Raw genomic sequence first — 27,079 nt, forward strand, 5'->3', positions numbered from 1 at the left:
CCAGGTGCCTCCCCACAGAAGAAAGGCATCCAGTAAATGTATCCTGAGCATGAACTGAGTAAACACAGGAACTTCACTGTCCTTCGTAAGTGGTCATAGGAAGATGCAACCCCTCAAATTCTATTGCAGCTATTCTGACCACCTCTCCTTCCTAAGGCAGCATAGAACAGAACAGCTGGGAAAATGGAAATGTTTAGTTGCTAAGAGCTCACCTCCTGGGAACATTCATGTGAGCAACTTTCAGTGTGTTATGACGAAGGATATTTTGGCTCCATGGTTATCCCATCTTCTCTTGTGCCTCTCCTTTAAATGATGCTGTGTAAATGGAGGAGATGGACAGGAATACAGAGAAGAGCTGGGCTCCTCAACAGAAATGCCTTCTGCTTCGTCTGGTCTACAGAATGATGACCTATCCTTCCTGCTTGGATTCACATCCACAGCCTTTGCATGGACTGCTGGGCTTTATCCAAGGGTAGAAATGTTCCCAAATGGCCCTGCCTCACCCTGAAAGCCCTCTGTTTGCAGCCTTGTTAAAGGGCTCCTAGCTGTCCAGTCCGCCCCTAAACTTCCACAGAAAAGAGTATGGCAGGTCAGGAGAGCAAAACCTGTTGTTCTCAATCATCCTTAAGTGTCTCTCATACCTCAGCAATCTGCTTGGAGAACTTTCTGCAGAGAAAGAAATCTGGACCTGACACTTGTGTTCCTCTCTCCCCACCCCTCTCCTTCTACTTCTCCAACAGATCAAAGGCAGGGGCAGCTTTCATGAGCTCGCCTGATGCCATTCTCCAGGCAATGCCTAAAATCCCACTGAGGTGCCTCTCCTTCCAGGCAGAAAACGCTGAGACCCGAACCATCCATCAAGCACTTTGTACATGTGCTGAAGGGTAGCGGATCCCAGGAAGCTCAAAGAAAAAGGTTCCTATTCAGTGGCTCTGTGGTTCTTGACAGGGGTTTTCTTTCCCAGGTAGACAAAGCCTCCAAGTCTGTGGAAGTCAGATGTCACTCACAAGGGAAAGGCACCTTCACTGTCTTCATTTATCAACCAGGGCAGCCCAGCTTGTCATGTTGGCTCATCCTCACTGGCCACAGGAATCCAGCATCTGCTTCTATCAGCAATCTTAGTGCAACCTTCCAAGTGTGTGTGGTCAGACACTAACGAGTCAGTCCAGGCCTCCATTCCCAGCGCCCTGGCAAAGCAAAGTTTCCCCAGTATTCTGGCTTTTCCTAACTTTCTCCCTGATTTGACATTTTGTGTATCACATTTTCTTCTCAGACATAGAAGTGAGAATACTTAAATTTAGGGAAATCTGTTACAGCAAAGGCATATGGAGTGTCTGCCTTGCAACATCCCCAGCCCATCCAGCCCTGCCAGACCAATCATGTTTGCCACATCACAGACAGGTCATTTGTAATGACAGTTCTCAAAAGCACACTGGGCATGGCAGCATATGCCTGTAACCCCATCGCTTGGCAAGTAGGGGCAGGAGGAACTCTAGCACAAAGCCAGACTAGGCTACATAGTGAGTTTGAGGCCAGCCAAGGCTACATACAGAGACATTGTTTCAGTAAAAAAAAAACAAGCGTCTTTTGTTGAGCCTACCGCCACCATTCCAAGTGTTCTATATTTACTGACCCATCTTATCCCTATAACAATCATGTTCGCTGTAGAGATAATAAGGCAATGAGAATAAATCAGCCAGCCAACATCCAAATTTAATTTCCCTTTTTGTTATGAACGTTGTTTTATGATTGTCTCAAGGAGTATCCTAAAATGACAATCAAATTTATCATCAACTGAATCCTCTATCACTCTAATTTTTCTCTTAAAATAAAAGCATTGTCCTGAATTCTATACACTACAGGGCAAGGAAAAGAGAACAAGAAGAACGAAAGGAAAAATCTCATAGGCTCACAGACATCCAGGTTTGACCATGTCTTACTTAAGCCCAGAAAGCCACCCCCAATTGCTAGAGATTACCTACCCCGGAGTCAGGGACACAGGGAAGAAAGCAGGGTGTCAAGATGCGTAAAATAGTGAACACAAGAATTTACTCATTCATTCCAGGCATCCTGTGTGTAAAATGCAGGAATAAAGATTCTCCCTGGATGCAGGAGGAAGGAACCCTTGAAGGCTGGAGGTGGGAACATAAGAGTGTACAACTCTTATGGACAGGTATAGGATTTCTCTAGACACTGCGGACAGAAATACCATCCGATCCAGCCACATCACTCTGAAGAGTCAAAGTCAGCGCACAACAGGGTTACCTGCCTCCTGATGATCACCACCCAATGAGTCACGGTCACAGTCTCCTTAGAACCAGCCAAGTGCTACCAATAGCTGGATGGGTAGAGAAAGTGGGATGCACATATATGTGGATGTGCATACACCCCCAATAGAGTGTTTCTCTTCCACAGAGCAGAACCAAGTCAAACCATTAGGGGGGAAGTGGGTGGAAGCAGAGGGCTGATGCCGAGGAACATTAGCCTGACTTAGACAACTCTGTGAAGTTTGGGGGAAAAAAAGACATGAAAGGGGAAATAGACTATTGGAATGGGGCAGGGCTTAAAGAGGGCAATGAGTCAGTGGGATCAAAGTACATCCTAGGTGACATGCCACAGCAAAAGTCATAGTTTTGTATAATTAAATACACTCTTAGAAATCCAGTTTGGAAAGCCATCCTCTTGCATCTAATGATCTTGTGATCTGGTGTAGAAAATTAAGAGCGGAAGAACTCACGGCACTGAACAGCGAGTGCTGCCCCCCCCCCAACCTGGAAGTCCTCTTCCTCAGTCTGTGCTCTTCCTGCCACAGCTTAGGCGCTCTCTCCCCTGAGGACAGTCCTTACTCTTGAGAGGGTTCACTGCTCCGCGGTGCTCCCTTTGACTATCATCCACTCTCACCCTGATGAAGAAATCGTTCCTTTTTGGCTTTTAACCTCCTGCATGTATTCAACTCAGGCCATGTTGCTAAGCAGGCCAGCAAGGTGAAGAGTAAGAGTATTTGTAGTTATTTACTTTCCTTGGACCCACTGTTTAAGAACTGTGTAAAGCATGCAAATGTTATTCAAATATACAATGTTATATCTAGTACCCAGAAATCTTTGCAAGTAGGACTTCTTCATTATATTTACTTTTATTATGTATGTACATGAGGTGCTGAGGATGGAACCCAGGGCTTTATGCATGCTAGGTAAGGCCTCTATCATGGGGCTGCACCTCAACCCCAACACTCATTCAAAAATAATCAGATAGGACACGTAAGTGATACTATTTAAGTTGCTCCACTTACAGTTAACCAGAAACATCACCACAATAGCGGCATACATGCAGACACTCCAACATGACCTGTGACATTTGTCATTATGATAACCTACCCTAGAGTCACCACATTCATGACGGTCAGCTCTCTGACACTATAACAAACACCAGAGAAATAAAATATGAAGAAAAGCTGATTTTTTTTTTGCTCACAGTTCTTGGCAGTTTCAGTGAGTTTTTGTATTGGGCCTGTGACCTTATCCTAATACACACTGGAAATGTGTAGGAGAGCCCAACTACTCACCTCACAGCCAGTACACAAGACAGAAAGAGAAGAAGAAAGTCTGGAGCCACACAATCCCCTCTGACATCAGTGACAAACAGACTCCCAGTGTGGTCCAACTTCTTAGAGACTCCATTCCCTCCTAATAGCACCTAGTGGGTGACATAGCCCTTTACACACGGACCTTTGCAGTCGCTCCAAATCCAAAGAATAAAAATACTGTCTGCAATTCCAACCTAGGGTGGTTCCATATTTAAAAACACATAGTTCAAATAGTAATGACGATGATTGACAGTGATGATGGTGGTGTGGTGGTGACAATTTCATCCTTTACTCCAATAAGAGGAAGACAAGAAACTCAAAAAAGTTGGAAGGCACAGCAGAGAAATGATGGCTGATGACTGTGTGTTTCAAAACAGCTAGAGGAGAGGATTTTCATGCCCCTAAGGACAAAAGAATGACACGTGTTTTGGGCGATGAAATTCTAGTCAACCTGATCTGACCATTAAACATGGCAAACAGTGACATGATACATCCCATAAAAATGCATAACTACTCTGTGCTGATGAGAGAGAGAGAGAGAGAGAGAGAGAGAGAGAGAGAGAGAGAGAGAGAGAATATAGTTTTCCATACTCCATACACTGCCTTTACTGTCCATCTCTTAGTTAGGTATAGTGAGTAAACTTCCTCTTCCTCCTCCTCTTCTTTCCTCTTCTTCTTCCTCCTCCTCCTCTTCTTCCTCTTCTCCTTCCTCTCCTTCCTCTCTGTTCTCCTTCTCCTTCTCCTTCTTTAAAATGCAGGACCATGTTGTTCTCTAATCCCTGGCATGTACCATGTACTGAAATGAGTGAATGTGTTGTCCTTATTCTGTATGGGACTATAATGACAGATCTTGGTAACAACTGGCCTGAATTAGGAGTAGTGTGATGTTTACCTTTGCAATTACTTCCAAACGTTTTGATTCATCTCCTAATCCCAGATCTCTAAGAGAATCCTAGCTGTTCCTTCCCCTCCCTGTGAATGGGTTCTAATCTCACCACTGCCCTCCTCATCCAACCTCACCTCACGCCATGGCTCCCCATACGGACGCTGCAGTAACTCGCTCAGCCTCTTCTCAGCCTTTCCTTCAAGACTGACAGCCACACAGCAGCCAATAGCATTTTCAAACTGCAAAGCCAAGTCAGTTCATCGCCCATCGAATCGCACTGACAGCTTACGAGGCACTTCAAGCAGACAGCAAACGCCTCTTTGTCTTCATAAGTTCTATGGTTGTGTAGCAAAACCTCAGACGTGTTCATTTATAATGGACAGAAATGTGTTTTCCTGATAGTCCTGGCATCTGGGAACTCCCTGTTGGAAGCTGCCTATGTAGCAAGAGTCTTCTTGCTATCACATCATACAACATTACATATGGGTCAGCGAGAGCGAGTAAGGGCATAAAGACCTCACTATCAGAATGGTGAACCTTTCCTACAGTGATGTCATGGGGCCACTCATGAGTGCTGAGCTCCCATAACCCAGGCACCTCCTGAAAGCCTATTTCTCCACACCCCTGTGTTGGTGACGCTGTGTTGGCGATGAGATCTCCAACTTACACCTCAGAGGCTTCATTCGAGCCATAGCCCCCACCATGAAGTCCTAGACTCTACTCTAAATGCAAGGCCTTCTCTGCTATCTCTCATATATGGCTAGTCCATTCCTGTTCCTTCTGCCTACAGTGACCTCAGCTGGAACTCCTTCATATCTCTAGTTCTTTATATTTGGGTCTCTAAACTCAAAGCCAATCTTCCCAAATGGAATTCTTAAAAGGAATATAATTTAACTACATTCCACACACAATTCATCATTCACAGAGCCTTGAGCTAGGTAATGAATAATTCAGTCTCTTGCTGTCCCTTTGTTGTGTGTTAAGACATCTGTTGAATGGCTGCTGCTGAGAGCTAAACACTCAGCCCTACGGTAATTTATCTGAACTCCGTGGAAACGTTTGCTCATCTGCATCTTTATTTGCATATTTCTTAAGCATACTATATGAACATATGATTTATACAAATGTAGCTATTAGTTCATATGAACCAATTGGAAACTTACAAGGGAAGAAAAGCACATACATACATACATACATACATACATACATACATACACGCACACATATACGTACATACATAGTAGAGAAAAAAGCATACATACACATGTACATACATGCATGCATGCATACATACATACATACATACATACATACAAAATAGGGAAGAAAAGCACATACATACATACACATGTACATATATACATTCATACATACATACACATGTACATATATACATTCATACATACATACATACATACATACATACAAAATAGACTTTAAACTAAAACCAATCAGAAGAGATAAAGGAGGATCCTTCAACCTAATCAAGAGAACAATTACCCCAAAAGACATTACAACCCTAAACATATGGACCAAACCCTAGCGTACCCAGTTTGATAAAAATCATACTACTAGACCACAAAACACAGCTTAACTCCAACTTTGTAACAGTCAGTGACTTCAACACATTTTCTCCAACAAGCAGGTCATCTGGGCTGACGGTAAACAGAAAGCACCAGAATTAGATGACATCACCAAATGGACCTAACACCTATGTACAGGATATTCTACCAAACAACAAAGAATATACAGTGTACTCAGCAGCCCATGGGAGCCTCTCTAAAGGAGACCACAAGATATGTAAAAAAAAAATCTGAAAAAAAGTGAGTAAGTTCATGTAACCTATCTGACCGCAAAGCAATAATGATCAAAGTCAATAGCAAGGAGCTCCAGTAAGTGCACAAACTCATGGAGACTGAACAACATATTACTGAGTGGGTCAAAGAAGAAATCAAGAAAGAAAATGTAGAATTGCTGAAATTAAATGAAAGTGGGAGACCAGCAAAGCCTCTGCGACCCATGGAAGCAGCCCTGAGTGGGAACTCACAGCTCTAAGTGCCCATAAAACCATCAGAAAGAGCACAAAGAAATAGCTTAATGGCGCAACTCAAGGAGGTGTTAAAAACAAGAATAAACTAAGCTCAAATCTGGTAGATTGGAAGACATAATTAATATCAGGCCATTTATTAATGAAATAGAAACAAGAAAAACAATATAAAGAATCAACAAATCTCGGGGCTGGGGATTTAGCTCAGTGGTAGAGCACTTGCCTAGCAAGCGCAAGGCCCTGGGTTTGGTCCCCAGCTCTGAAAAAAAGAAAAAAAAAAAAGAATCAACAAATCTAAGAACTGATCCATATGATTGACAGATCCTTGACCCAACTGATAAAAAGAAAGGCAGAAAGGAGCCATATTAACAGACTCAGAAATGGACACGGAAGCATTAAAACAGACACCAAAAAGCATTTTAGATACTATAATGAAATACTTTAAAAATCTGAACTCCATTAAGTTTAAAAGACATGGAGTTTTAGATTCATGAAAATCATCAAAGTCAGGTCATAAAAAGACAACTTAAACAGATCTATAGCGAATTAGGAGAGAGCTCAAAAATAGTAATTTAAAACCTTCTAACTAAAAGAGCTCAGGCCCAGATACAGTCACAGCAGATGCCATGCATTCAAAGGTCTACATCCAGTCCTTCTTAAACTATTCAAAGAAAGGAAGGGAGAGAGGGAGGGAGGGAGGGAGGGAGGGAGGGAGGGAGGGAGGGAGGGAGGGAGGGAGGGAGGGAGGGAGATGTTTCCAAACACCTGTGATGCTAGCATTTCTCAATACCAAAAGCAGGTAAAGACACAACAGCAAAAGAAAACTACAGGCAATATCCCTGATGAACACCGATGAAATCTTCTCAGTAAGACACTTACTTGCAAACTGAATTCAGGCATGTATCAAAAAGGTCACGCACTACTATCAAGTTGCCTTTTCCAAGGCATAAAGGGATAGGTTACCATACATAGCCAACACATGCAAACAATCACATAAATAGGCTTAAAGGCAAAAGTCATGTGATCATCTCAATACATGCTGCAGAGACCTTTGACAAAATCCAACTTGCCTTCATGATAAATTCCTAAAGGGAGTACTAGGACCGAAGAAAAGATACCTCAACATAATAATGCTTTATACAATAAAAGCAAGACACCATCCTAAATGGAGGGGAAACAACCCAATCCCACTGAAACAAAAAATGAGAGGGGGCCGTCTACTGTTCTCACTGCTTTTCAATATGGTGCTCAAAGCACTAGGCAGAGCAATAAGGCAAGAAGAAAGTAAAGGGAGATGAATAGGATGTGAAGAAATCAAATTAGCCCTATTTGCAGACAAATATCATATTATACATAAGAAATCACAAACACTCCATCCTAAAACTTCTAGAAATGACCGACGCTTGCAAAGTGGCAGGATATAAAATCAACTAGAAAAAGCCAGTAGCTTTTCTACTTTCTATGCCAATAACATGCATACTCAAAAGAAGACCACGGAAACACAATAGTGTTTCATCTATTAGATGTACAGCCAGCAATGTTTCTCTCCCACTCGATGGGCTTCTTTTTACTTAATGTTTCCTTCCCTATACAGTTTTATGAGATTCCATTTATTAATAGGAAGTTAACACTCACAGTAGCCTAAAATGTACCTAGTAACTAACATAGCAAAGAAACTGAAAGACCGCCAGAACGAGAATGTCGAATCTCTAAAGAAACACTGAGGAAGTCACTAAAAGACAGACAGACCTACCGTGTTCACAACTGACAGACTAATGCTGGGAAAGGCAATTTATATAGTGACTGCCACCTCAATCCAATTCCCCATGGCACTGTTCACAGAAATAGAAAAAGGATCCCAAAATTCATATCATATTGAACCCACAAACGACCCCACAAAGCCAAAAGAATCCCGAGCCAAAGACACAATATTGGGGGGATTATTATACCAGATTTCAAGCTATATGGCTGAGCTCTAATAATAAAACCAGCATAGTACCAGCATAAAATAGACATGTAGATCAATTAAGCAAAATAGAACACCCAAACTTGAGTACACAAGACTGCAGCCATCTGATACTTGGCAAAGATGCCAAAAATGCACACTTTAGAGCCTCAACAAATGGTGCTGGAGAAATTCAATGTCCACACATAGAAGCATTAAAATACCCGTATCTGTCATTCTGCCCCCCAAATCCAAATGAATCGAAGGCCTTGATGTAAAATCTTAAACAACCAAGCTCAGTAGATGGAGCTTCAGAACTCTTATGGAAGAATAGAGGAAGGATTGTGGGTCCTGAGGGGGATAGGAAGACCAACAGAATCAACTAACCTGTACCCTTCCCTTGGGGCTCTGAGAGTCTGAACCATCAACCTCGGAACACACACAGGCTGGACCAAAGCCTCCCCACACATTTGTAGCAGATGTGCAGCCTGCTCTTCATGTGAGTCCTGAACAACTGGAATGGGGGCTATCCCAAAAGCCGTTGCCTGTCTGTGGGATATGTTCGGCTGGGCTGCCTTGTCTGGCCTCAGTGGAAGAGGAAGCACCAAGCCTTGCAGAGACTTGAAGTGCCAGGGTGGGGGGATACCTAGGGGGACCCCACCTGCTCAGAGGAGAAGGGGAGAGGGGAGGGAAGAATGTAGAAAAGGTTGACTGGGGATGGGGGAGGTGAGTGGGGTGTAAAGTGAATGAGTGAAAAATAAAATTGAATAAAAAAACAGATTAAGGTGCTGCAAAGGACTTTCTGAATGGGACACTCCATTTGTCACTAATTAAGGCCAACAATTAATGAGCCAATTTAAAAGATAACTACAGATATGAACAAAGATGAAAAAGAAATATCTAAAAAGAGGTTCGATATCCTTAAGAATTAAAATAAAATGTGAATTAAAACGACTTCCAGAGTTCATCTTACCCGAGTCAGGATGGCCAAGATCAAGAAAACAACCCAACCAGTCACAAATGTGGGCAAGGACATGGGGAAGGGACACACTTCGTCTCTGTTAGGAGGAAAGCAAATTGGTCAGACTTTATGAGAATCCATAGAGAGAATTCTTGAAAAGTTAAAAGTAGATCTACGGTTATGTCCCAGTGTGCTGGCTAGACTTAAAACTAGGCACAAATTAGCCACCTGAGTGGAGAGAAACTCAACTGAGAAAAACAGCTCCATAAGCTCTCACTGCGGGCAACTCTATGGGGCATTTTGAAATTAGTGATTGATGGGGAAGGACCCAATCCATCGTGGTGAGGCCAGCCCTGGGCTGGTGGTGGTCCTGGGTTCTGTGAGAAAGCATGCTGAGGTGCAGCCCTCCACAGCCTCGACATCAGCTCCTGCCTCCACGTTCCCACCCTGTTTGAGATCATGCCCTGACATCTCTCAATGATGAACAGTGATATAAAAGTATAAGGGAGAATAAACCCTTTCCTCTCCTAGTGTTCCATGGTGCTCCTTGACAACAAGAGAGACCCTCTAAGGCCTCAGCTATACGGTGCCTGGGAATGCGCCCGAGGGATTCCATGTCCTGCCTAGCTACTTGCTCTGCCGTGTTCATTACCACTCTAGTCATAAGAGCTAGGAAATGGAAATAATTTAAATTTCATTCGACAAATAAATGGATAGTGAAAAATATATACGTATATAATGATGAAGTTATATCCAGCTTTAAAGAAAAAGGAAATCATGAAATTTGCAAGTAAATGGATAGAACTAGAAAACATTATATTGAGTGAGGTAACCCAGAAAGACAATATCTCATGTTCTCTCTTACTTGTGGCTCCCATCATTGGTTGTGAGTATATAACCTGGAGTAACCGCAGAAACCAGGAAAGTAGAAAGGGACCATGGGGGAGGGGCTCTTGAGATGAGAAAGGAAGAAATAGGGAAAACAAAAGGAGACTCTAACTGGGGAAGGGAGCAGAGGGTAATACTAGAGAACAAAGGGATAGGACTAAATGGCATTAAGGATGTTTGGGAAGCCATAGGGAAACTTTATTTCATGCCTATTTAAAAATACATATATAATATATATAAGTACATATACATTGATGATCAGGGTGATGATCAGGATGAAGTCAAGTCACCAGGGTGATAATGTCCTCCCTAAAAGACATAGACTATCTAACAAAACCTCAGTGCCAGGCATTGAAACTTCCCTTGGTGACATTGGTTCAGAGGACTCAAGAGAGCCATCACAATGTAGACTGTTATGTAACCTGCATATAAGAGACTTTCCCACACTCTCCTGCTGCGTGAGCCCTCTCCCTGTAGAGCTTTGTTTACTCCCGAGAGGATTGCCTCCCCACGCTGAGGAATGCCCCAGGCAAGGTGTTTCCTCCTCCCCTCCCCTTCAGCCACCCAGCTAGGCACACTAAAGCACATTGCATAAGCAACCTATTGGTCCATGAGAACTGCTATATAATGACCATATCTGATTATCTGTATGGTGTTCATTGTTTCTCTGCCTCTGTTTTGAACCCTGAACTATCATAAAAGCTTCAGAAAACTCAATAAAGGGCTCCTGAGCTTATTCGCCTGGAGTTCCCTAACGCTGTTGAATCTTGAATTTAACTTAATTCCTTAGCACGAGCCACTGGAAGACTCTGGTGCGGTTGCCCTCGGCTTCTCCTAGGACTGGAAGGTACAGCTCTATTATTGCAGACACTCACATACTTCACTTACAAGGCTTTGAGCAACTGATCTGGAATTGACCAAGAACCTCCTCTCTCAGGACTAACTCTCATAGCATCAGGTGGTGTTATGCAACTTGCCAATGACTGGACAATTCCTACACAGCTATAAAACCTATGGTCCACAAGAATGACCAGTCCGTCAAGATATCCTCAAGGTGCATCTTGGAGATAAACAACAGCTGTATGATTAGAATTAAGGCCCCCTCGATAAGAGGAAATTCATGGCTGGTACTGTAAATCTCGCCAAGCATCAGTGGCTGGAAAGGTCGTGGGCCCTAGAGGAGATCCTACTACTTTCCTAAATCAGGATAACTGCTAACTCCATTCTAAAACCTCATCCTTATCCACAGATAAGTGTAGTTCTCGCTAGTCATTAAAGAAACTTCTTTATGTAGCAGATGGAGACCACTACAGAAATCCACAATGGATCAAAATGCAGAGCTCAGCAGACTGCCGTGTTCAAGGCAACTGACACATGTACCTTATAACTGCTATCCTACACCAAAGGTTCAGGGAACATCACTGAAGAGGGAACGGAAAGATTGTAAAAGCCAAAGGACCAGGAAGTCAGGAAGATTTTAGAGTAAGAGAGACTACCGGAGTTAAAGACTTAGTTCATAATGATAAACTGGTCAGTTTCCCAAGAGGAATGAACAACCCTTAGTGCTTTTGTTTGTTTCTTTGGTTTTGCCAATTTAACACTCACTAGAGTTATCTGAGAAGAGGGTACCACGTGTGATAAGATGCCTTTGTAAGACTGACCTGTGGGCTAGCCTGTGAGATGTTTTTTTGATTAGTGATTGATGTGGGAGGGCATAGCCCACTGTGGGCGGTGCCAGCCCTATGCAGGTAACTCCCGGGTTGACTAAGAAAATGAACCGAGCAAGGTGGTAAGCGGGATTCCTTCTTCAGTTGCTGCCTCCATGGTCCTGCCTTGAGTTCCTGTCCTGCTTTCCCTGCTTTTATAAGCCAAATAAACCATTTCCTCCTCGAGTTGCTTTTGGTTATGGTGCTTATCACAACGATAGAAACACATAATTTGGCATCTATTAACAAATATGGGAGGAAAGGAATCTGTCCACGTGGGGAAGTAGACCGAGACACAGCTGCACACCTTCCAAAGCCAGCAACACCACACAGCACCTTTACACCTTTACACCAAGGACACCTGTAGGACACTGTCCAACACAGGAGGGGCACACTGCCTGGCAAGGCAGTCCTCCACCAGTACCGTCCCCTACCATCTCTTCCTGGAAAACACTGAGAGGTTGCAAGGAATTCTCTGCTCCAGCTGGAAAGAGATCAACAGCTCTTTGAAAAAATGCACAGACATTCGAAAATCAAGGAACATTCAGAGGGAATGCAGGGAGCAATTATGGACCGAACGTAAATAAATGCCAAAAATTATGTGCTTAAATATAGACGTGTATAGCTTAAATATTTATATTAGAAGAGTAGATGCACATGCCATACATCGCACACATAATTAAAACCACCAAGTGGAGTAAACGGAAGGATACACAGAGGGGAAACCAGTCAAATAGGAAACGGTCAAACACAAACTTCTGAAGTCACAATTGATTCTGTGAAAAGATTCTCATTTTGTCTACAGATTTGATTTACAGGAATCGTAAGGAATTTTCTTACAACTGTCCATAAATGAGAAACATAAGAAATTATTTTATTATTATGAGGGAACACTTTTTTTTAGATCCAATTGATAAGATATAATTGCCTACTTAAACATACAAAGCCCGGTACCATCCATCCCCTAGGAACACTAATAACAACCTATAAATACACAGAGCAGAATCTTAACATCACCTGCCATGGCTTCTCACATGAGGGAGCACTTTAATTATACTGATCTACAGGAAACCTGTTTAATTATAAATGAGTAAAACCAAGTAAAACTAAAAAAAAAAATGGTTAACCCCCTCCCCAGTGCAGCCAAATTTTAGCCAACCTAAAAACTAAAAATCTGTCAGAAAAAAAGAGGGGGGGCTTCAGTTTCCCTGAATAATATCCCCACAACCCTGACCTGGTCATTACACATGATATACTTGACCTGAAATGTCACACGCACCATAAATACATACAATTCATATACATCACCTTTACAGAAAGAGGTGGAGGGCCTCTAAAATATCCTATTAAAACACCTCTTAATCAGCAGCTAGGAGAAATGACGTAATAAACTGAGTTATGCTAAAAGTGTTATTCGTCAAAACCTAAGTCTTTACTGTATTTAAACAGGAGGGGAAATGTGAATTAGAGAAAAAGTTCAAGTTTTACTTGACTCATTTCATCTGGAAAGCAATTTGAAATGAGCATTTGACATGTGAATAATTACTTGGGAACTTCCTAGCCGCCCTGCTGTTCTCTAGAATTAGGTGGAGAAAATAAAAATCGTATCAATCTCTACGCCTCCCCCCCACACAGCATAGAACAATCTCCTCACCCTTTTCTGCTTAGCCGGAAAAAAAATAGTGTTCAGCTCTAGTCAGACAGATTTGTTTTAGATAAATTTTGAATTTATAATGTCCTTCCCATAATAAATATTTCACTCAGTGAGAAACATCATAAAAATACCCGGTGATTCAATACCGCAGTCTCCTTGGAAGATGAGGTGAGGCTGGCAACGTGATTGTGTTCCTGCAGATAAAGCCAACTTGTGAGCCCCAACGAGAGCCATTTTACCCTGACCAGTTACACCAGTTACAAGAGTAGCAAATTCACTAGTTCAGCACGACTGTCGGCTGCAACGCTCTTGCTGAGGGCCGGGCAGCAGTTGAGAAACTAACACAGAACTGTATTCCGCCCTCCTTCCCCTTGGAGATGAAATTCTCTACTGAGTCACAAATGTTGTAAGAGGTGGGCCCTGTCCATTCTGTAGTAGCCTAGCTGGCTTTCCTGTGAGTAAGGCACTGTCAGGAGAAGAGGTTGGCATCCTGGACCCATGGAGAAGAGGGCCATTCAGTGACAATGGCAGCCAGTATGGATGGCTGCCCAAGCACAGGGCTACCAGCAGCAACACTACCTTGGGATTCTTGAGACTCAATGGGCTCTAGAGAATCTGAGAGGGGAGAGGAGAGAAGGAAGGAAAGGGAGAGGGAGGGACGGAGGGATGGAGGGACAGAGAGACGGAGGGTGGAAGGAGAACATTCAATCCCACAGACACCTATTACCTTTACTCTATATCCCATCATCTTACAACTTGATCAGCTGCTCCAAGTCCCACTGAATAACAGAGCGGTGGGTCTATCAAGGGAAGCTTAACCTGGCTCTTCACCCTGCCCACCTCATACCCTACTGACTGGCCACAAGGAGCCTGCCTCCAGCATCCCACACTTTTGGTCCATAGGGTTTCTTGAGCTTCCACTGACTGACCAAGCACTACTGCCTCCTCTACCCCACCACTGCTCTCTGTACCCATCCATTCTCTACAGGAATCCCATGTGTTGTTTGAGAGTAGGGAGTCCCCCTCCCTCCTTTCTCAGTAGCCTCTTTAAATTTTAAATCGTCTTTTCCTTCTGTAGTCTCTGATTAAGTAGTAGACGAGGGGTTTTATGCCAGTACATGAGGACGGAGATTCTGGCTAAAATGTTTTTAAAAAATCAATACGTGACTAAAGTCAGCACGCCTCAACTTAGTCAATAAAACCAGGTCCACTTTGAGCTAGGAATAGTACGTGCACTCGGGACAGAGATGCTGGGGTTAAGAAGACATGGACAAAGAGTGCCAAGTACACACTATCAGGAGCTGTGTGCCCAGCCTCACATGAGCACACAGGATGGCAAGTTAAAGGGTAGCACGGCCAAGCAGGGCAATGCCCATGGTGGGGAAATGACTAGGCCCCAATTTTAAGAACAACAAATAACTCTCAGGGCCACAAAACAGCCTTCTGGGTGAAAGAAACAACATATTAAAGCCTGCCAAGACAAGACTAAATGTTCAGTGTCACATTCTGGAGGGTGAGAAGAAACAAGGTGTGTACTGTGTTCTGAGGAGAGGTGAGCTTGAGGGACAGAGCCAGGCTGAGGGACTCAGCATCCCTGGGGAGCATCTAAAGCACTCCGACTGTGACACTGACAAAATACCATGACAGGAAGCACAAGCAAGAGACAGCAGCAGCACTAACCACAGAACACCAGGGCAGTGGGGGTAAGGAGGTGCTAAGAGCTCTCTTCTTTGGACATCTCTAGTCTGTGGATGCCTTTAAGGGAAGGTGTGAGTTTGGACATTTGTGTAGATGTTAAAGGTAGATCTGGGCTGGTCAATATGCAACCCATTGTCTAATGATGTGTTAAGTGTGTGTGAACCTGGCCAGCCCAAGGAAAGCTGAGGTAGCATGATATGGCTTAGTCAGTGTAATGCTTTAAATGTTCAGAACAGAAAGAATGTTATGGTTTGGCCATGAGATGGTCTGAACAGGCTTGTGTGTTTGAACACATGGTCCTCAGCTGGTGGGAGTGTTTTGGAAGGATATGGATAGACCAGGATGAGAAGTGGAGCTGGGGACTGATCTTTAAAGGTACACCCTGGTGCCACATCAGGTCCCATTCTGTCAGTCACTGCAGTGTGACCAGGCACAGCTCCCATCTGCCTGTCTTCTCCTTAATGACAGACTAAACCCACTGAGATGACAAACCAAAGTAAACGTCTCTTCAGGAATACTTCTGAGGGGCATTGGGTCACAGCCATGGGAAACCTGGCAGAGGGGTGTGAGGTTTTATCTTCCGAAGCTGAGACAAACTCAAAGGAAAGGGGGGGGGGGGTAAAGATGAGAGAGGAAGAGTGAGCAGACAAAAGAAAAGCATTGCAGCCTGACACAAACAGCAAACACACACACTTGAAAATCAAGCAAGAGGACGCACAGACAGCAGAAGAAAGGAAAGTAACAGCCACTGGTCGCCAAGAACTAGGTCTTTCTGTACACTTGAGAGTAACAAAGGAGAAGGAAATAAAGATTGCTTCAGAAAACAGAGAGCCCTTCACACTCGATCCTTCAAGATGGCCTCAGAACAGATTGTCCCTTGGACAATGCACGAAAAGAAAACACAGCTTCTGAGGGAGCGGGGTTTTAAAGCAGCTCCCTGCAGGCCCTGGTAAGAGCTCCATCTGGTCCAGCAGTGCACACCTGCAGTACCTGCAGTTCTAACGCTTGTGAGTCTGAGGCAGGAGGATAGCAAGTCCTTCCCACACAGAACATGCCTGTCATCTCTCACGTGCGATAAAGCCATCTCTGACTTGGACACTTGAGGGGGTTGGTGCTATTTTCCTGTTGTGAGGGAGATACAGGCGCAGGCACACTCAGAGCAGTAGCGATCTCTCCTCCCTTCGCCTGGCGTGCGCTTCTTCCAGTGTCAGGTATTGAGTGTGGAGCTTGAAGGCTCTTTGGCTTCCCTGGCTGACACGACTGTCTCTTAAGAGAGAGTTTCTTGCACTAGAAAGCATTGAGGGACAAGGAAGTGCCTATTTCTTTTCCTAAAACACTTTTCGTGTCAAAATCAATGTAATTTTACACCTGAACTTAACGTTAGTCATAATTGTTAGAGCAGAAAATTCTCCATTTTCATTTGTTATAGATGATACTGTATGCAGTGTTACAGCAAGAAAATGTCAATGCGTTTCACAGTTATTAGGATCCTGTTAAAGTGTGAAAAGTGAACTTAGCGCATTACATTTGGCCAGGAGTTCTTGAATAGCACCAAAGGCACGGATAATAAGAAAAAAGTCAGGCAACTTGGGCTTGGTTAAAATTGAAAAGGGGTTGTGTAGCAAGAGACTGTCATCTAGAGAATAGTGAAACATTTACTGCAAACCAAATATCTGACAAGGGATGAGTATCCAAAATAGAGAGAGAATTTATGACTTCAACAGTAGGAAAATCCAACCAGAACCAAACGTGGCCAACGATGTAAAGCGGCCATTCTCCAACAACGAAAAAATAATAATAATAACCAGAAGGAAGAGACACTCGGATTGTAATTCACCAGCAAGATGCAAATCAAAACTAAGGTGAGAGTCCACCTCACACCCACCAGGATAAGCAGATTAAAACTGAAAAGAACAAGAGTTGTCGAAGAGGGACTTGTTGGTAGAAATATAAAATGTATCCCTTTTAAAGGCAGTTTTATCGTGGTTCTTCAAAAATGAACAGTAGGACTGTCATCCGAGCTGACAGTTCCCCTTTTAGTAAATGCCCCAAATCACCGACAGCATGGTCATGGGGAGTTATTCCTAGGCCCATGTATTCACAACACCAGTATTCACAACAGCAAAAAATACAGAAACAATCCTAGTGGCCATACTGTAAATAACCCAAACGAGTTATGTATATGCAGTGGGTGATCACTCGGCCACTAAAAAGGAGGAAATCTTGGGCTAGGCTTCATCAGGAATGGAATTTAAGGGCTCTGTGCTTGATGATAAAAGCCAATTGAAGAAAAGTATGAGGTACTGAGGATAGTCAGACTTTCAAAGGTGGGGACCAGAGGCTGGGGAGAGAGGGGAATGCAGAGTTCGTGTTGAATGACACCATGCAACTGCAATTTTGCAAGCTAAAGGGAGGATGGATGCCATCGATGATTACACGATTGGTAAATTACTCAGTGCACGTACCTGCACATATACAAACAGTGCCGGCAGGCTGGAGAGGCAGCTCGGAGTTTAATGCAGGCAGATACTAGAGCAGTGACTGAGTTTGGTTCCAGCACCCACACAGTGCCTCACAACTATCTGTAACTCCAGTTCCAGAAACCCTCAGACCCTCTTCTAGCCTCTGAAGTAACAGGCCTGGACACATGCACTCGCGTGCGCGCGCACACACACACACACACACACACACACACACACACACACACATACACACACACACACGCACGCACGCAGACGAAACACTCATACACATAAAATAAAAATAGGTATATCTTTCAAAAGATTTTTAAGTGATAATGGTGATGTATTTTATGAGTATTTTACATAATTAAGAGATTAAGGAAAGAAACCAGGTTTGATCTAACAACTGAAAAAAAAGGTGTATGACTGTAAAGTAAGGCATTTTAGTGTTGGATAGTGTTTACTGGGGAAGTTTTCTTGTCTGTCCAATAATGCTGGCAAATGTGTCTAAGGGGACTACAATCTGTAACTTGACCGCAAACACTGAGTCCCAAGTTAAAGTGGACCAATAAATGAGTTGATTGGGCACAAGGAGACAGACAAGCAGGGGTTTGCTAATGGCCCATGGGGACTGTGAGTGGCTTCCTCGGAACATCGTCTCATCATCACGTAGACTCAGCATAAAGCACTGCCAGTTATCTATGCCCAGGATCCTGAGAATGCTGTTCTCCTCGTGTAATAAGGACTGACATACTCAGCTCAAATGCAATGCACACTGACAAACAGCCGGTTAGGTCTGTGCCCCGTTACAGTCCTCATGTTACCGTTGCCTCTTAAAGGAGGCTCAGGACCGAGGAAGCAATTCACCTTCTCAGGATGTTTCTATCCCAGCCTGTGGCACGCCACCGTTCCTAAGCCACTCGAACAAATGGAGTGCCTGAGGGTAATCAGCAGGATGTTACACCAAAAGAAACTGTCTCCGAACAAATCCAGGTAGAAAGAGAAGATCATTTTTCTTCCGGCAGCATTGAGGAGCAAGCCCCACACTTCATGCTCAGCCAACGGTTGCTGCTGAGCCCCAGGCAAAAGCCAGGTGAAAACAAGATAAACATAGTTCCCAGTAAGGAGCTATAATTCTAATTTGATGGCTGTCCTCTGGCGACCATTCAAGCAAACCAGCTACTTCAAGACCACAGCAAAAGCCAAGACACTTTCCAGGCAGAACTGATGGGTTTCTTACTCGTCACATAATGAAGCCTTGAAACTTTCCTCTACAGGACCTTAAATGATAATTCAAGGACTTCAACATATATAAAATACACACAGCTAACAATTACAGACAGAAAGCATTCCCTCCATAAACAAACACTGTTTCGCTTTGTCTTAAACTTCCAGCCTACGATCCACATTGAAAGGGTGTGACACTGAAAACCTGTTCCCCTCTATCATCTGCTCTAGCCCTGCTGTTTCTGCTATGGCCCTCTCTCCCTGGTGCCGGTAGAGGCGATGTCTGTTTAGAGGCTGTGGTGATGGTACCCGTTACCTATGGAGCAGCATCTTCTGCAACGGCAGACATGAGGCATGGTGCTTAGTCCTTCACACCGAGGTCTGAAAACAAAGACAGCAGAAGTGTGCTCGGTTCCTGCGTGTTTAGAGAGCTTAAGGCTGGCCCGGGATAATCTAGGAGGATTACACCATGGCTGCAACTGCCCTCTTCTAATGTACCTTGCTCTCCAGTGCAAGAAACAGGATGGGGGTGGGGCAGAGCGTTATACAGGATCAAAGGAGCAGCTTTTACATGTTCGTTGTAATTAAAGCAGGGTTTGCCCATGACTCTGGAATGACACACAAATCCAACGTGTAATGACCAGGCCAGGGTAACGAACGTCTTCCATGCTCCATAAGCATGGCATGTCTCCTGCGGGATTCTCTTAGCTCCCTCTTGTAGATACTATACGGCACACAAGAACCATGGAGTGGTGTCCCCCTGAAAGTTCTCCACCCTAGAGCTTATCCCTTTTGTCAACTTTGAAAAATTCTTCCTCCCTCCATCCCTCCCCCCTTCCTCCCTCCTCCCCCCCTCCTCTGTGTGTGTGCGTGTGTGTGTTGCCTGAGTATGTATCTATGTACCATGTGCACCCTCTGAGATCGGAAGAGGGTGTTGGATCCCCTGGGGCTGGAGTAACAGACAGTTGTGAGCCCTCGTGTGGGTGCTGTGTACCAGCGTCAAATAGTAAGGCCTGTGGGCTCTTCTGGGAGTGCTCTGCACAGACATAAATGTTAGAACAAGATTGCCCATTCCCTACCATTCTCTTAGGAAATGTGGTGGGTCGTTTTGTGGTTCCTCCCAACAGCATTGTTTTACTTCCCAAAGGCAGATTGCCTGTTCTGGATTCAGCATAACCTTGCATTTTGAGCACAACCTCTCTCTAATGGACACGAATTCTCCTGAAGGATCACCCCTCCAGGCTTTGACTGCTTGAAGGCTGTCAGCTAAATGCATTTTCCTCTTTAACCTCTGATGCTGGCTTCCTTTCCCTTGCTCCTGTTTTCTCTTATCCTCTATTTTCTACTTATTTTTGGTCACAACTTACTATGCCTTTTTGGCATGCAGAATACATAATTCTTCGAAAGGACTACAATTTGGTGGCTGTGGTGGTACATGCCTATAGCCTCAGCACTGGGGAGACTGAGGAGAGAGTCTTAAGCTCAAGGTCAGCCTGGGTTATAGAGTAAAACTCTGCACTTAGAGAGAAGACTACAGTTAAATAGTATCATGAAATAAATTTAAGTAAAGGAATTAAAAAACCAGTATTGCTGGATCCATTTGGCAACAATTCTGTCCAAAGCTGTAAAACAGAAATCTAATTTATCTCTTCTGGCTTTTGATTATTTATAGAAAACAGCCCCCACAGAAACGCTGTGTAAGTTGATGACACGTTTAAAATCCCCTCGCAATGAAAACAGCAGCATCCCCAGGCATGCGTACAAAGAATATTGCTTATCCTTCACTCACTTCTAAAATACACATGATTTACACATAGAGAAGGGCTAACCGGAATGCTTGTTTCATTTTCTGTTAAATCTTGTTTTCAATAAAACGACTTTCTCAATGCTGAATTAATCAACCGGGCTCAATTTACCACAGTGTTGACTTTGCATCTCTGGGACAAAATGTCAAGGGAACCATTTTTAAAAGAGATTAGTTCGCTATGGCCCGGAGGTTCCCTGCTATTGTCTGGGTGGGAGGAGCATGAGCAGAGGCTGCTCACCTTGAGCAATGGGGTAGTGGTAGGGGGAGTGGAAGGAGAATTCAGGGACAAGGGTTCCCTTTGGAGTCATCCTCCTGGTGAAGTTCTCCCTTCAACTAGGCTCCACCTCCTAAAAGCCATTAGTCAGCATCCTCAGAATGCAAAAACCTTAGAACAGCTCTGCCACCCGGGGACTACAGCATCGACAGTTGAGTGTCTTTTGTTTCTCAGAAGTAGAAATGAAGACCATTTATTAAGAAAGGGGAAAGTCGGGGCTGGGGATTTAGCTCAGTGGTAGAGCACTTACCTAGGAAGCGCAAGGCCCTGGGTTCGGTCCCCAGCTCCGAAAAAAAGAACCAAAAAAAAAAAAAAAAGAAAGGGGAAAGTCCTCACAGGAGTGAGTGTTGGCTAGTGGATGGGGAAGGCCAACACGGAAGTTAAAGGGATTTGTTTTATCCAAACTACAGCCCTCACCAGAGCACATGGCATGGCAGCACATACACTGGGCCTGTAGTGAAGAATTCTATAACATGTCTTAGCCAGGCTTGATAGCCCACACCGTAACCCCAGCCCTTGGGAGGCTGAGGCAGGAGAATCATCTTGAGCTCAAGACCAGCCTGGGCTACATAATAAAACCTATCTCAAAAGAGCAAGCAACCACATAAGCAAACGCCCAGCGCTCACTTGATCTCTAAAGCGTGCACACACTCCGCCTTCCCCGCCGTCCTTATGGCTTTGAGTAAAGCAGGAACGTACTTTAATGTATTTGCTTTAAAACCCCATCTGTAATGCCAGCCTTAATAAGAAGTGTAAAGTTCCCTAATCCTATTTGACAGTAAAGCTTCTACCTTCAAAAAAAATCTTTCGGAAATGCTAAACACATCCTCCAGAAATACCAGAAAAAGCTCTATTTCAGACAGCCATATTGATCTATGTACACCAATTTCCTGACTGCACCACACAATCTCAAAGCTTTTGGCCACTGATGTCACAGGCCTTTGATGTGTTGAGAAGCCCCAGATTTCTCAGCATGGACCTGTGGCAGGAAGAAGCGAAATATATAAATATCTCCATTTTTTCTTTTACCACAGTTCAGGCAGCCAAGCAACATGGGAGTGTTGTTCACTATTCACCACCAAGTAACCGGGACAGGGATGGTACGGGAGGTTACTGCCGAGTAAGTCACTGCAACTTCACCTGAGGCAAGTTTGAAATCTCCAGTGAGAAGGCCAAATGACACGGTCTCAGCCCAATGAAAAGATTGCCAATAGCTTAGACTTCTCATTGAAGGCACAGGCGCACACACAGGGCCTTCTATTTTCTAAGGATGCTGAAGTCTTCGTAAGAACAGTTTGCCTTATAGCTTAAGGTAAAATCAGGGGAAGAATAAGTAAGATAGTTTTTCAGTCGGAGTTTCTAAAATTAATAGTCTATATTTTCCTGATGCAAACCTTTTAAAGAGGAACAGAAACACAAATCAATATAATACCATCAGTGCACGTGGGGGATGAAAACCGCAAGATCCATTATCTCTGCGAATATGGCTCTGAGGGAACAGAAAGTCCTACCCCACAAAAAAAAAAAACAAAAAAAAAAAAAACAAGGAGTTACCTACACCACCCATTCTGGACACTTCTACCATACTTTAAGTAAAGATGATTCCAGAAGAGATCTTTCTAACTCAGCACCAAGCATTTTACTGGAGCAATAGAACATGAACTAATACGTACCCAAGAGAACGGGAAGCATCAACCCCATTCATTTTGCCAATAATTCTCTTGTCACTCTTTATTGCTTTATTTCTGCATCTAAATTGCATACTTTGGAAGGCAAGAAGTACAAGCAAGCAAGCATCTTGCCTGTTTCAGTCAGCATCCACGAGTGCCATGCAAGACTACCTTCCTACAAAGACTCTTACTAAAAACAAGACTTTGAACGTACTGGCTTCCTCTCCCAGTAGGCAGAGCCCATGCCTAATGGTAGAATGAAAGGCTTCCTATGCCCAAAAGAGCCTGTAGTTCTGAGGCTTCCAGTATTTGCACTGCCGAGTACTGATGAATGCTTACCAGCATCGAGCAGAGAAGCACAGAAGCCCAAGGCATGGAAGTGCCCACAGGTCCTAAGGAGCCCGACAGAGTTTAAGGGAGCTGTGAAGCCCTAAACTTCCATAACTCCCCAGGGATGAGACGGCATCCCATAGACTGATACAGGAGTCCTCCTTGCAGGAGAGTTGTTTGTGAGTGTAGAACCTATTCATATGCCCACCACACACACACACACACACACACACACACACACACACACACACACATGGGGTGGGGTTGGGGTAGGGGAGGGAGAGGGAGATTAAAATGGGTGGTTGTTTTATTTTTTGACATATCTAAGTTCAACCATAAAGAGAGAGTTGGAATGTCTCTCAGTGGGAGAGGCCTTGCCTAGCTTGTGAAATCCCAGGGTTCCTTGCCCAGCTGTGCAAAAAGGCAAGCACCTTCAAACCTCAAACTTGAGATTACCACTGACCTTCTGCCTGTGAGGCGACTGGCTACAAGGTAAGTGTTAATTTCATGTACAAACTTCTCAATGATGGACTCCCAGCTGCCCTTCTTCTTCGGGGTTGTGTCCTCTGCCTACATCATGGCTGTTGATTGACCCCTGTCTGGACTACCTGCTAGCCCAACTTCAGGCTCTGGGCAGGACTCTCTGACTCCCTTGGGCTCTCCTGTCCTACCAGAAAATCCAACCATTGAACTGAATGCACCATTCCCCAGTTAAGCAAATAACGGTGTACGCAGCATATGAAGGCCTCTAAAGGAACCGGGGATCTGGCTGCTATGACTTAAGCTAATCATTTCTTGAACTATGCACACATTTGAAAGGGAAGATGTCTAAGAGAAAAAATGACTGACACATGAAGAATACCACCCTTCCACTTGGCCACCTAGCTGCCCCATTTTCCTCCTGGGGACTCACATTCACGGGACACAATAGTTGTCCTTTATATATGGCAGCCCGGTGCGTTCTGTGGAGTGGCAGGGACAGCCAGCTGCCTACTGAAAATCTGCCCACTCCACAGCCTGGAGCTGTAACCTGGGAGTGTCTCCCGGCCATTCTTGCGATGGGTTCTTGTGAAGGGAACAAACCAGAAAGGACTTGTCTACCCAGGTGGGTTGCAGCAGTGAAGCTCTTCTCTCCATTCCTCCCCCATGGAAGGAAAGAAATGTGGTAATTTTGGATGGACCTTTGGGTACCAAAGCCTGCTTGAAAGTGAGCTTCCAGGAGACCTTAAATTACCTTGCTGAAAGGAAAGATCTATGCTGAGTAACTGACCTCCTAAGAAACACACCACCACAAACCTAGTAAGTGTTATTCCACCCAACAGTGGTCAGAAATACACAAATTGTAACGATGAAAATATAGTTGCACCTTTAAATTGGAATGACTTAAGAATGACAATAAATAATAAAGTTTGCAAAAAAAAGTAAAAATGTGTACTCTCAGAGATTGTCACAAAACTATGGAGGGCACATGCCTATAATTTTAGCACTTGAGAATCTGAGGCAGAAAAAAATCATGAGGTTATGGCTTTATAGTATAATATCTCCCTCACCTCCCTGCATTGGACCCATATGTCCTTTAGAAACAGAAATAAATATACAATAAAATCCAAAACTCAGTTCCACACTTTGGACTGTATCATACCAACACACATTAAAACACAAAAACATCCCCAGCTCCGAAAAAAAGAACCAAAAAAAAAAAAAAAAACCCACAAAAACACGTATGACTTAAGTATCACTTAAAAAGTACAAATGTGGGAAATCCGAGTTCAGATCCCCAGAACCCACATTAGGCTGCACAGGGGGCTCACATCTGTAATCTCAGCACTCCCACAGAGAGATTAGAGGTAAAGACAAGAGAATCCCCAGAAGATGATGGGCCAGCTAGCCTGGTGTGAACAGCAGCAAACAACAGTTGGCCTGTCTCAAACTATGGGGAAAGCGAAGACTGGCACAAAAGGCTGTTATCTGTCCTCAGATACACACATGCATGTGTAAAGATAATAAAACAAATTTTCAACGCTACATCAATGCTTTTAAAATAACCCATCCTATAGGTTTACCAGGCAAATTCTTATGCCAAAATACATTACTGAAATCAATAAGGTGTGTCTTCAGAAAAGCCTCTGTATGCTTTAAATCCTTAAGGAATCTTTTGTGTGTGCTCTCTGTTCATAACTACTCTGTCTGTTTAAGTAATACTGTAGTTAAATAACAAGCCTTTTAAAAAGGAGTAACGATGCCTGCTGTTACAAGGCCACCCTCCAAGAAGTGACAGCCAAAATAGCTCTAACTCAGTCTTGAACTTGAAAACGGAGCTGAGCTCACATCCTTCCTTGTACATCGCCCAGTCTCAAGTAGTTCTCCACAGGAACAGAGAGTGGACTGGTGCAGCATTTCTTGCCTTCTCTAAAAACCAGAACCTGAAGCTTACATCGTATTCATGGCTTTCTCATAATCGCTTTGTATTGTCATTTGTAAGTGGCGGGAGTAAGTACGGCCAGGAGGGTGTAGAACAAGGATCGGTTCCAGGTGCTATATACGGAAAAATGGGTGTCACCTAAGAGGAGGAGAAAGGGGAGAAAGGAGGACGGGAGAGGGAAAGGAGGAGAGGAGGGAGGAAGGAAAGAAGAGGAGGAAAAGGGGATAGGAGGAGGGATGGAAAAGGAGAAAGAGAGGAGGAGTCTACCCAGCTATCCCCAAAAGGACCTTGAGTAAGACTCTGCCTCTTGGAGACCTGCTCAGTAACAAATGTCTGCACACACAGAGCACCCCGTGGCAACCCACAGAGACACTGCAGGCTCTTTGCTCGATCACTTGTTTGGTCTCTGCCACAGTGAGAGAGAAGCCAGCGTCTGGCGCATGTAGGCAAGTACCTGCCACTGAGTTACTTGTCAGCCTCCAGCCATTATTATGTTATTTTCTCTGCAGTTCCATGCAGGTAAGATGCAATATTCCTTGCATAGTTTGTAAGTTGCCACATAGTTACTTTATTTTTGGAAGAACAGGGTAAAAGCACAAAGAATTCTAAAGATTCTTAGCCAGTAACATCGCTTGTAGTGTAACCATGAGGGCCTGCATCCGTGTGCAAAATCCCCAGCGTTCCTGCTTGATAAGTTGGGTATGGTGGCCCATGATTGAAGAAGGGGAGACAGGAGGCAAAGTCTACCTGGTGAATTGTAAACCTGTCTCAGAAAACAAGGGGACAGCTAAGGATTAAACTTTAGCCTCTATATACACACGAACACATACATATGTATTCACAGGGGGAGGTGGAGGGGTGTGTTCTCTGTCAATCCAGAGTATATCACATTTCACGGTAGGATTAAAAGTCCTGGAAACCAAATCCGAACTTTGGAAATGAAAGTAAAACATAATCAAAACTAGGAGCTATCCTCGTGGATATACTTTTGTAGAGAATTTGTACAGAACTGTTTGTAGCCAGTTTAAATCCGAAGTTACACATGTCCTCTTGAGCTCCAGGTTCCTGAGAGAAGGTGGCATTTCCAGGTCAGTATGGAGTTGCACCTGCTCTGACACCCACTCCTCAACAGTGCCCCCCAAAGACTTCCTGAGACGACCTGGGACTACGGTTTTTAGAGCATTGATCTTTATAGATAAAACATTAAACTCACTTTGGTTATTACCCCAAATTTTACGTTTGCAAGATCATGCCTGCAAGTGCATCCCTTCTGCCACGTGACAATCCTGGAGATGTCACATTTATATAGAAATAATATTTAATACGATATCCAGAGAGACATACACGCCTTCTCAGCCTTGCGCTGTTCCAGCCACAGGCACTCATGGTTCCCTCAGTTCATTTTTTTCTGATCACACGTGGCTCAGCTGTACGAACTGCTTGCCTGTGTCAAAGCTCTTTTTCTTCAGATGGTTTGACACGAATAAAGCTTTCCTGAGAAGGAGCTCCATGCAGTCCT

General features: G+C 43.9%; 1 protein-coding gene across 14 annotated transcripts in view; it reads right to left on the reverse strand.

Moving 5' to 3' along the window:
• Atp8a2 (ATPase phospholipid transporting 8A2) overlaps positions 1-27,079 on the reverse strand; it is a 532,902-nt gene that overhangs the window by 443,317 nt on the left and 62,506 nt on the right. For 2 of the 14 annotated variants that reach the window (XM_039093997.2, XM_039094000.2), the window contains one exon: positions 9,435-9,519. The exons of 11 other annotated variants lie outside the window; for them this stretch is intronic. Coding sequence is in view for 1 of the 3 variants with exons in the window: in XM_063274673.1 (XP_063130743.1) it covers positions 19,374-19,413 (40 nt within the window). In the remaining 2 variants the exon portion in view is untranslated. Of the gene's footprint in view, positions 1-9,434; positions 9,520-19,373; positions 19,827-27,079 lie in introns of those variants that run through there. One more of the 14 variants, XM_063274673.1, reaches the window with a different exon arrangement.

Source organism: Rattus norvegicus, chromosome 15 (genome assembly GCF_036323735.1).
Source record: "Rattus norvegicus strain BN/NHsdMcwi chromosome 15, GRCr8, whole genome shotgun sequence".
NCBI classification, from domain to species: domain Eukaryota; kingdom Metazoa; phylum Chordata; class Mammalia; order Rodentia; family Muridae; genus Rattus; species Rattus norvegicus.